This window comes from Podarcis raffonei, chromosome 6 (assembly GCF_027172205.1).
Source record: "Podarcis raffonei isolate rPodRaf1 chromosome 6, rPodRaf1.pri, whole genome shotgun sequence".
NCBI classification, from domain to species: Eukaryota; Metazoa; Chordata; class Lepidosauria; order Squamata; family Lacertidae; genus Podarcis; species Podarcis raffonei.
Genome location: NC_070607.1, coordinates 27,001,609 through 27,013,612, shown reverse-complemented (window position 1 = coordinate 27,013,612; position 12,004 = coordinate 27,001,609). Strand labels below are relative to the sequence as shown.

General features: G+C 44.0%; 1 protein-coding gene and 1 non-coding gene across 2 annotated transcripts; both read left to right on the top strand.

Moving 5' to 3' along the window:
• The first annotated feature begins 467 nt into the window (after positions 1–467).
• On the top strand, positions 468–9,688 carry RPL5 (ribosomal protein L5). Its single transcript, XM_053391755.1, has 8 exons — positions 468–594; positions 2,059–2,128; positions 2,227–2,342; positions 4,540–4,674; positions 5,529–5,731; positions 6,318–6,495; positions 7,885–7,973; positions 9,530–9,688. Exons 1-8 carry the CDS (start codon positions 592–594, stop codon positions 9,627–9,629), a joined length of 894 nt encoding a protein of 297 aa, XP_053247730.1. The 5' UTR covers positions 468–591; the 3' UTR covers positions 9,630–9,688.
• LOC128416790 (small nucleolar RNA SNORD21) lies at positions 6,132–6,228 on the top strand. The gene has a single exon (XR_008331304.1). It is a non-coding gene; the product is annotated as a small nucleolar RNA SNORD21 (small nucleolar RNA).
• Positions 9,689–12,004: the final 2,316 nt, after the last annotated feature.

The following is a 12,004-nucleotide window of genomic DNA, read 5'->3' as shown; positions in this document are numbered from 1 at the left end:
ATGTGGTTCTCAAATGCCAATTTTTTAAAAAATGCAAATTGCATACAGCTGCCGGCCCTACAGGTCTCTGGATGCTTCTGAACTACAACTCCCAACCACCCCTGAGTATTGGCTAAGCCTGCTGGGGCTGAAGGGAGTCCAGCAGCGTCTGGAGGACCACATGATCCCAGTCCTTGGTATGAAGAATCCGCGTTGAAATCTATGAGCAAAAGCCGCTTAGCACCGAGGCGCCACTAGGTGGCGCACCCGCCGACTTTCTGCTGAGCGCGTTGCCATCACACTCAGAGCGGCGGAGGACACTATGAGCTCCGACGACATGGATTGGCGTCATCGCTGGCGGCGCAGGAAGAAGGACACGAGAGCGAGCGGCGGGCGGGGGGGGGGGGAGGATGAGGGCACTTCCCCTCCAAGCCTCCAGGGGGCAGCGCTCCCTCCCTTTGCAGGCGGGTAGGGGAACCTCTCTCTGCCTTGTCGGCCAGGTGACGTGTAACGCCTGCGCGCTGAGCTCGGCCTTTTCCCCCAGCGCTACGGCTTGCGGACGTTTCGCTGCGCGGCCCCCGGCCTAAGCGAAAGCGGACAGAACCGAGAACCATGGTCAGTACCGGCACCAAATGGGCCAGGATGGGAAGGGGAGAGTCGGCTCCGCTTTCTCGAACCCCGGCTGCCCGCTTCCTCGCCCGCTGCCGGCCGGATGGATTCGGATTGCGCAGCTGGCAGGCCCGGCTGCGGAAGCGAGTTCCAGCGTGGCCTAATGGCTGCAACCAGCCGCCTTTAAGACGCTGGCAGTAGAAGGGCCGCGGCTGGTGCTCCCCCCAAACACGCCTCCCCGGGTCGGTTTCTTTGGGTCCCCCCCGCCTCGGGTTCCCCCGTTTTGGTTCCGTTTGCATTCCCCTTCTTCGGTCCCGCCCGCACAGCGCCTCTTTCCCCCGCTCTCCGACTTGGTTGCATTTTCTCCTCCTGCCTCCCAAAATCTTCCGGCCCTTGAGCGCAGCAGTAGCGATGGGTTCGGGCCTTGCGTGTCTGAATGCACCCCCCCCAAGGCGTGCACACATGGCTCCGGGCCTGCCTTCACGATAGCTGCGCGATCGGGAAGCGGGGGTGGGGAGGAAGTGTGATGGATAACTTGCGGATCAAGACCCACGCCGTCTAAAGGCGTTGCGGGGAATTGGAGGGGAGAGTCTCTAATCGCAGGTCTCGCGTAAAGCAGCGTCCCTCGTTTCTGGAAGCTTTGCGCTGTGTTGTGTCCGGGGAGGTCAGGCGATGCCCCCTTTGGTCCCGTTTAAAGACTGTCTTGGAAGAGCCACATGTCTTACCGCGTGTAAACATCTACAGTACGTCAGTTCCATCCCGACTTTGTCAAATACGTGTCACTGGCAAAGCTGGATTTGCCGGCATGTGTGTAACTTGACGAAAGGCAGGTTCTAGAGCTTTAGCTGCCATAGCAATCCTGGGCTTGTGGGAAGGGCCTGTGGGCCTGTCTCGTTGTTGCCTATAGGAAAATGTAATGATGCCAAGGTGTGATGGCTGTTTGAAGTAAGGCAAGGCGTTGGTGGGATAGTTTTATTAACGTCTTCTCCCCTCTAGTGGATGGTCAGCAGAAATCCTTCAGTTTTGGGAAGTCTTCGGTTTCCACATTGCCATCCAGACACCTTGCTACTTTTAAACTTAGTATTTACTGTATTTTTTCCATCATTACCATAAATGCTTTACGTAGTCCAATTGTAGTTAGTGGATTCTGGAAAGCCTTGTAACTTTCAATGGCATGTTATATTAAAACAGTAAGCGTTTTATCATTGAAGATGAAGGTGTCATTAATGGGTGCTAAGCACTTTGCTACTGAGCAAGTTTGAAGACTTTGCTTTCCTCTGCATCACAGCCATAAAGAAGTCTTAAGTTTATAATATGTGTTTTTTAGGCTGTGTGTCTGTATAAGTGTGTGCACTTTTCAAACACATTTCCATTTTTCTCCTTGTTGACTTAAGTTCCTGCTATCTTCACCTGTAAGATTGTTATGCAAACATTTTTGACATTAATGTTTCTGTGTCACATTTATTCAAGGGGTTCGTGAAAGTTGTCAAGAATAAGGCCTACTTCAAGAGGTATCAAGTCAAATTCCGAAGAAGGAGAGGTATGTTTTATTTCTTGGCAAGCTTTCAATAAATTAGATGGATGTGGCCTTGAACCTGCAGTTTCTAAATACATTCCAATCTCACCTTTCTGTTTCAGAGGGAAAGACTGATTACTATGCTCGTAAACGTTTGGTGATTCAAGATAAAAACAAGTACAACACCCCTAAATATAGGATGATTGTACGTGTCACCAACAGAGATATCATTTGCCAGGTAAGCTCTCCTTTCTGTCCTTGGTTGTACTGCTTTGCACTTCACAAATTTCCTTCATAGAAATGCCTATGTAACATGTACATAAGCCTTTATAAAGGAAGAGAAGAACTTAGTATTTTTCTAAGGTAGTTCTTGGGCAGAAACTATTCTAAACTCTAGAATAGGCCATATCCTGTGACAATACTTCCTTTTGTAGGAAAGCAAGACTTGGTAATGGATAAATTTGAGGAGGTGTCTTGAATGTTTTTTCTAGGAAGAAATCTTTAAAATAAGCAAAATAGGCCCTTTATGTTACCATCTCAAAACATTTTTTCATCCCCTGGAATTCTTTGCCAGGTATATATATTACTGCAGATCCACATTTCCTTTTTGGCTGTTTCTCAAAGGAGCTTATTGAACAAAGCAGGTTCAGTTGACTCCAGGCTTTGCTTTCTGCTACTTAATTTCTGATGTGCTTCTCTGTGCAAAGATACATGTTGCATCTCAAAATGTTCAGCATGCTTTCATTAGGAACAAAAGAGCTACCAGCCTGTAGAAAATGCTGAGAGTGAAGGTGAAATTATTCTTTCACAAATCTTCGTGTGGCATTTTCTTTTAACTGTTCTATTAGTTCTTCTAAAAATCTTCCCCTGACCCTTCCTGCTTATGAGAATCATGTAGAAAAGAAGCAGGGAACAAATTGCTTAGACATTTCTTAGCTATTTAACTGGCTTGGCTACCAACAAGTGAGCACTGAGAATTGTAGTTTTGCAAAAGGGCTAGTAATCACTGGTATAACTCTCAGTGCCTTTCCCAAACTAGAATTTCCATGGTTCTTTTGAGGAAGCCATAACTTAAACTAGTGTAAAATCAGTTTTAAACTTACAGTGCATGTGTTGCATTTCTGAATTTGGTAAGGACTGACACAGAAATTGTCAGAATTCCATTTTGAGTGTAACTTCTGATCTTGGATAAGTGTATGTCAGTGGTTTTCAAAGCTGTAGATCTTTCTTTGTGTGTGTGTGTGTGTGTGTGTGTGTGTGTGTGTGTGTGAGAGAGAGAGAGAGAGATTTTATGCTTAATTTACCTGAATCTGGAAGACTGGACTGCTGAACAGCTTAAAAAAAAAACTCACTTCAATATCATTGGCAAAGTTGCATTAAAAAAATATATATTAAAGATTTCTTGGTTTACAAAAGTATGTGCAGTGTCTCTTTTTCAGGTTACATTTTCTACAGATCAGTTTCATTTGTTGAGGCATTAATGTTACATTAGGAAGAAAAGGGGGAAAGAGGTGGAGGGGGGAAATGATGAGTGGCGTAGGATTGGGTGGCAGTGCTTCTATTCTACTTGGCAAAGTTGCATTTGATGGTTTGCTGTTGTAGACCCTTTTACGTGGAAATTGTCATGTGCTAAGCAAATCTCCAGAAGTACTATTGATTTCCAAAGCTATGAATGAAACAGGTTTCTTTAGTCTACACATCTCTTACTTTTTGACAACAGTGTTCAAAAGTCTTTGTAATTTGGGGTGGAAAAACTGGAAAAAATGGACTAAATATGTATATCATCACTGGCAGTCTTTCCCCTGTTATATTTTCATATTGGAATGCCTTGGAAAACCTGGAAAATGTTAATCATGTGCCATACAGTCCTGAGGAACCAGCTGTCCTGGATGAGAAGCTTAGTGGCAAACTGTCCTGGTCTTATAGCAGCACTTGCCTAACTGCCCTTATGCTGCTGCCACCATTCTTTTTAGTTGAATAACTAAAATGTAGGACTATTGTAGCTACTGTGTATGTGTATTCTCCCTTTGTCTGGCTTAAAGTACCAGTAGTCCCTTCACAGTCAAGAGAGTCTCAACATGTCCCTCTGAGGGCATGGGAAAGGAGGAGCAGGATCAATAGATCAATGGTAGGGGGCAAGGTGGGAACTGAGCAGATGATGAAGGGAGAGAATGATTTGGTCAGTGTCTTTTATAAGGTTTTATTATTCCGACAAAGATCTAGCTGTCGCCGATATGTGCTTTACTCACTCATGCTTCTTAGGTAGATATACAGTGTTTACAGACATTGTGGGTACACTCTGGTATGAGGGAAGGTTGGCACTACAGGACTGCTGACTTTGATGGCACTCCTCTCAAATAGAGGGAAGACTGTAGTGAATTAATATTGCAGCTGTTTGGTTGGAGGTCGCCCACTAACCTTGCTTTTGTTGTCAGATCGCATATGCCAGAATTGAAGGCGACATGATTGTCTGTGCCGCATACGCTCACGAGCTGCCAAAGTACGGAGTGAAAGTAGGCTTGACCAACTACGCTGCTGCCTATTGCACAGGCTTGCTGCTGGCCCGCAGGGTATGTATCTATTCTGAAAAATCAGAATAACATCTACACCAGCTTAATTGACACAAATTAAGACACACAATTTACAAATAATGGAAATTTAGGGTTTTATAGCACTGGCTTAAAGTGTATGTCTGTAGGAGGTGGGATATGCATATCACCACTTACCCAGTCTGTTTCTGTTTTAGTCCTCGAGTACAAACCTGGGATTTTGTATGTATTAAGACGGCACCTTGTAAAATGAACTGGGCAAGAAATAAATACTGGGTTAGAGAAGATGGCAGAACGTTGGGTTTGGGTGTGTATGTCTGTGCTTCTGTCATTTCAGCATATCGGCCACCAGTTATTCCTTAGTACTTGATGAAAGTAAAGTTACTTTCGCAGAATTCTTATATCAGTGGAATTTCTTTACTGCAAGGTTCTATTTCCCTTCCTCTGTAGCTCTTATGTTCTCCCACCTTTCAGCCATGGCTTTAAAGACTTCCTGGCATTGTATGTGGTCGAGGTATGGCAAGCTCAACTTACATTTAGTAACTTAGAATTCTCATATTAGGGTGTTATCCAAATGGCAAATCCCATGCTGAAAATGGGCTGGAAAATGTTTTGCTGACTGTAGTCTCAAAAGGTTGCTTCTGTAGAATCACTTGTGCGCACAATTGACTCCTAAAAGATTGTTGGTGCATGAGTTAATTTCTTGAAAATTAATAGCTTACCATTCTGGTCACAACTGGCCCTTGGAGTGGGTTGCATACTGCCTGTTTTTCTGTCTCATGATATGTGGAATGTTTCGCCAAAAGCCTGTTTTGGTCTCCAGTGCAGTAGATCTATGAAGAAGAACTTAGACCTCTCTGCCTTGTTTGTTGCAGCTTCTGAACAAGTTTGGCCTTGATAAGATCTACGAAGGTCAAGTTGAAGTGACGGGTGATGAGTATAATGTAGAAAGCGTGGATGGGCAACCTGGTGCCTTTACGTGCTATTTGGACGCAGGCCTTGCTCGCACTACCACTGGGAACAAAGTTTTCGGTGCTCTGAAAGGAGCTGTGGATGGTGGTCTTTCCATTCCACACAGGTAACCCACCCCCACCCCCCGGGACTGATTGTTCAGACACTTTCTCTAGAAATGGAGATGTTGTTGTTTTGAAATTTAAATTCAGTGTATTTAACTTTCACCATTGGTGGTGCTTAATGCTACTTGCTGCATCTTGTCACTTGGCCCTGGGTATGATATTCCCATTGCGGACTTCACTTGCCGCCTCCTCTCTACAACAGTCTTCCACATACCAGACGCTCAGAGATCTGGCTCATACGATAATTACCACCATTCATCACTTCGACAGAAGCAGTAGATTGTACAAGCAATACCCAGAAGAGTAAAACAGGTTGTCGTTTCTGCTGCCCCACCAAAAAACCCCTTTATTACAGTCCTCCTTAATAATTCACCTTTTTTTCTTCTTGTCTTCAATCTGGCTGCTATGTGATGATGTCCCACTGACTTGAACATGTTGTAGTTGGTCCTTGGCATGTGTATGAGAGAGCTCAGTGTTTCAAGACGGGACTGATGGCGGCTGAAATTTCTGGCTGGTCTTGACTGATTTTTGCTTAAGAAATGCTTTCTCCCAAATGTTAACGAGGGGTCCTCAATTCATGTCTGACAGTACCAAACGTTTCCCTGGTTATGACTCGGAGAGCAAAGAATTCAATGCAGAGGTCCACCGCAAGCACATCATGGGCCAGAATGTTGCCGATTACATGCGTTACTTGATGGAGGAAGACGAAGATGCTTACAAGAAACAGTTCTCCCAGTATATAAAGAACAACGTGACGCCTGATATGGTAAGATGCTTGCTGTTCACAGTGATTGAAAAAGCAAGTACTAGGAGTGTGTCTTGTGTCAAACTGATATTGCTGGCAATGGACACTTTTATGGGAAAATACTAGCAAGTATCTGGGATCTTTCAGATCTCAGGCCTAGTATCTCTGTGTTATGAGCTTTGCACATCTCTGAAAACATCTAATTAAATAATGACCTATCATTCCATTTGTAAATCCACCACAAATACGTGTCCAGTTTCCTGACTGCTTGTAAATTCCCTGGTTAACTCCTAAATTGTCTTCCTTTCTGCTGTTTAAAAGGCTCAAAGCTTGCTCAGACCTTTGGAGTTCCTGTTTGATGAGCGAGCATCTTGATAGTAGTAGCCTTGGATTGGGAAGCAGGGGGCATAAAGCACTGGGAATTCAGTTGGACGTGAATAGTCAGAGCTGCATGAATTCCTTCTTTCTTGCACTGCTAATTGGATATGAGGAAATGAGTCTTAAATCCAGCCTTGCAGGTGGCCACTCATCCAGCACCAGCACTCTTGTTGTGAGTCACAGATAAAATTGCTGATATGCAAGGCTACTTTAAACCACGAGTACTTTGGTTTGTGATAAATTTTTAGCATAATTTGCCCTTCAGAGGAAATGCATTTGTAGTATTAAGCCATTTGGTGTACTTGGGAACTCCAGAGCCCCTGTGGAAATTTTGCTTGCCCGAGTTCATGAGCTGGTAACCAAGAAACTGTTAGGTTGGCTGCTTCAGAGTGGTTAGTTAGAAGAACAGATGTTCACACATTTGCAAAATTATAATTTATTGTTGAAAGTAAGATGCAAGTTTCCTAGTTGGAGGTGTTCATCCCCACTCCCTCAGTTGATTTGGAGGAGGCTGAAAACCTCTGAACCGCATAGATCTCTGTTTGTGTGTGTGAAGTTAGAGCCCGACTAAGCTACTTTTGCTTCTGTGAAGGAATCAAAACATTCAAGTGGCAAAGTGGCTGACCGCTTCTTGTGAGGGATGTTGGTACTCAATGGTCAGCGGTCAATAGTCCCAGCCTGTAAAAAGTAACTAGTGCTGTGCATATGATGGATGTTCATACACAGGTGTTTCCCGCCTCCCACTTCCCCAAATGTGAATTTGCCCCAAGTTCCTCTAATTGTGGGTCTCTTTCATACGTACTTAAACCTTGAAAGAAAGGTCATACACATGAACTCCATATTGATTTGTGCATTCATTCTGTGTCCTTATCTAGAATAGTTCTGGGGTATGTAGTTATGACGACATTTTATGAGAGTTAGTTTTAAAACATTACTTCCTATAATGCATTAGAGTGCGGGGGCGGGAGTGCCAAGTAAATTTTGGTCAACATGTACACAATGTAAAACTGATTTCTAAAATCCTTATTTCAGATGGAAGAACTGTATAAAAAAGCCCACGCTGGAATACGTGAAAATCCAGTCCACGAAAAGAAACCCAAGAGGGAAGTCAAAAAGAAGAGGTGAGATGGTCATGTTCTCCTCCTGCAAGATGATATGCCATAAAGAAATGTTTGTTACTGAAAGTGCTGTGCCACTGAAACTTTTTGAAATGCATTAACACTGAAAATTGGCGAATACTAGGATGGGAAGATTTCTTAGTTTTGTGGCAGGAATCTGCATTTTCAGAAACATTTTGGCTTATTGGGAAGCTTAGTGTTAAAGCCCTGTGTGCTTTAACAGCTTGGGCTAGATCGTTTTAGGCTTGAGGGTTGCATCCAAGCTGCTAAATCTCCTCCTGTGTTGCAGCCTCCTTCATGAGCTTGATCCTTGCAGCAAGTTCTGCCTTTGCAAGCTGGGTGCTGCTTATGGGCCTTAAGATCTCTGCTTAATGTAGATCAAAACAAAAAAAGGATCTTACAAATGGCAGTACTGGCAGTACTGAGCAGCTGTAGAACAGAACTGATAACAATTCAGTTCGTTATCACTTAACATGTATTTCATGGGCTGCTCTTAATTCGGTTGCAGGAGAAAAGCAGCAGTTCCACTTAGTTCCTATGATCGTTCTGGCCTGCTTCATAGGCCAGAGGTGTTTTGGCTTCATTGGTTATTAGTGTTCTTTGGTATGACAGAGTTTTCCATTCTTCGTTGAAAGTTATTGGCTCATAGGACAGTGGTTGCTTAGTTTTCAAGTTAATAGAACACCTTTTGCTCTGGGAATGTCATCTTAACTTTTAAATCACCTCGTATCCTACTCTTCTAGGAGTCTCCCACAGGCACTTGTAAAGCATTCACGGGTCCCAGCCATGTTCATTTGCCTACCTAGTTTAGTTAGTGGTGAGTGTAAATCTCACAGAGCTTGGATGTATTCCTGGTGGACCTGCCAGTCTGTATTTGGTATAAATTAGCAAATCTAGCAGTGAACACTTGAGTGATGGAATGGGGCCATCTTTCCCTGAGGGTCTTGAAGAGTATTTGAGAGAGGCAGTCATACATGTGAACAACCTGTGGCTTTAGGGCCACATGCAATATTTGGCTAAATTTCAAAAGTCCCAGTTAGGTGGATCTTTGGTTCTCAGCATAGCAAACAAGGGCTCCCCATCTCTGCACTATATCCTTGGCCACAGTTAAGTGATTTGAATTATTTTATGCAGCTGCATAAGAAAACTTTCCCCTTCCCTTCCATGTTAAGACTCACATCAGGTAGATTTAAATATAGTTGGAAAATTAAGCCACTGCAGAACTGATAACCCCAGAAATTTGGGGTGGGGGGAGGCAGTGACATGGTAGGTCCTCTGCTGTAAACATATGATGCTGAGTTATAATAATCCTGCCTTCTGAGGATGGACTGTATTGATGTCATATACTTGGAGTTATAGCATACAGGCATGTTTAGAATGATCTGACATTCCTGGGAAGAATGTCACTGCCTCTCAATACCTGACTATGTTACATGGTGAAATAAGATAGCCCTGAGTGGCACAGTTGATTTCAAGTTTTTCCTTTAAAAAAAATGTTCATAAGGCTCATGCCTTATGCTTAATGCACCAGCAACACTAACACAATCTCTTGTTTGCAGGTGGAACCGTCCCAAGTTGTCCCTTGCCCAGAAGAAAGATCGTGTGGCCCAAAAGAAGGCTAGCTTCCTAAGGGCCCAGGAGCGTGTGGCTGATAGCTAAGAGGCCTTCCATAATTTTCTATGGAGATGTCAGAAAAGAGAATAAACTTATTGAACCAATGTTGTAAGCATTGACTTACTGATGCTACATCATAGCTGCTGTTGGATAACTGAACACCTGCTGGCTTCTTCTTTTTACCTGCTTTATTCTTTTATTTAAAATACAGATTCCATCCCTTTGCATTTATATCCCTCTTTTCTTCTGCCAGGGAGTCCAAGGTGTCATAAGTGTGGTTTCTGGGCAGTTAACCTATCTAAGTGCTTAGCTTCAGGAAAGTGGTGATCTCATGTGGCCTTCAGACCATGTGAGAAGATTGGAGTTTGCTTCTTTTGCATGTGTTGGGCTCTTGTTTATCAAGTACAGATTAATTATGGAGAATGATTTCTGAGCCAGTCAGGACAAAAGCTTTAAGGGACACTACCCTGTTCTGTCCAACTTCCATAGCCTAAATTAGGGCTTTGTCAAAATGGAACCTTGAGAGGGATTCTGTTCAGAGCTGCCCTTGCTCCATCATGGAGTCTGTTGGTGCTCAGCTGAGGACCTCTTTGGATATTAAAAGTCCACTTTCTTAGTCCATTCAGGTCTTGGAAATGCAAACCAACCCCAATCCCTCAACTGGGTTCAGCTCTAGGAACAGTAGTTGTTTTTCCATGAACTTAGCGTCACTCCCAAGCCTTAATGACAAGGTGCCAGTAGGGGAGGAGGAAAATGGGGTGGGCTTTAGAGAATGGAACTGGCATGCAATTATGCTTGCTGTATGTGTGCATGAAGCATCTTCTGTGTTGCTTGTCTAATTCAGTCAAAGTGGCAGAACAGGCACTTTGGAGAAGAATGTTGGCTCTCTTTTTAAAACAAACACCTTCCCTTCTGTAGGGTAGCAGGCACAGTTCTAACATTTGAGGTACGAGCCATGGAGAGAGATGGCAGCACCTTCCTCTAAACCAAGCAGTCCATCTTAAAATATGAGTGGAGAGTGGAAAGAGTCAGATGGCAGCACTCAGTGGGTCTAAGTATGACTATGTCTGAATCCAATCCACAGGCCTGACAAAAGGAAAGTTGTGCTGTAAATACTTGTAAAAGCAAAAGTGTTAGAAAAACCTGCCTACTTCCTTACATGTTCCACTAAAGAATGACGTGCTGTTAGACCTTGAAGAAATTCCAATGTTGGAAGCATTTGCTAAGATGCAGGAAGGATAATCTGATAGAAGATTTAAGGGCTAGATGTGCCAGGACCAGACATAATGCCCAGCCGTCTAGCAGATTTATCAAATTTCTTCTGGAAGAACACAGACAGATTTGAGAAACTTGCCCAGTATCACATTCCCTCTACATTTCTCTGTAGCAAGACCTGCCTTATCCACCTCATCCCTGATGCTGAAGGTGAGCAGTGTGACACAATAGGTGATGTTACATGAGGCTTTGCGTGTAGTCCCTACTTTGCCCTCTTTGTTCCTGGAGCAAATTGTTATCTCAGAGCCTCAGTTGGGAAGATAACTCCATGCAGCAGCTTGACTATGTACTAATACAAAAGGTAAGTCCAGCTGGCACTGAAATGTCATCAAAGGGGCCAAGCAGACCTTGCTGGGGAGATCATTACATCGATGAGAGCCACAACTAAAGTCCCTCTCCTTATTGCCACACCCAGCGTCCCTCAGAGGTGAGACTTGTGGAGGGCCTGAGGATCTAAGGGTCCAGGTAGGTTCATGCTGGAGAGACATTCCAGAAAAGAGATCCTGAGTCATCTGTTAAAACCAGCACTTTGAATGGGTCTAGGAAGCATACAGGCAGCCAGTATAGCTGCAATTGGTGGTCTATAATTCGTTCACCTCAAAAAATAGGCAGCCCCATCTGCACTATGAAGCATTCAGACAGTTTTCAAAGGCAGCCCCATGTAAAGTGCATTGCAATAATCCAATACTGATGCTACCCAGGCAAGGGGATGTAATGGTTGGGCCACTAGGGGGCAGTACAAACTAGTCATGACAAGAATTTAAGTTGATCTTTGAAGAAGAGAGGCGAAGTAGCATATTGACTCAATGGATTTCATGGCAGTTCAGGGTTCCCATTGATTAACTGGCAAGGTCTACTGTGAAGCAGTTTAGACTTTGATCTTTTATTTCACTACCAGATCAGGTAATGCAATTATATACCGTATTTTTTGCACCATAACACTCACTTTTTTCCTCCTAGAAAGTAAGGAGAAATGTCTGTGCGTGTTATGGAGCGAATGGTGGCGGGGGGGATCTGCTGCAGTCGTGAGCAGAGGATCCATGGTTCCCCTTCCTTCCCTCCTCCGTGGTTACAAAGCATGGATCCACATGGATCCTCAGGATTTTTGCATTGGGCTACTCCAAACTCACGGTCAGATCACATGT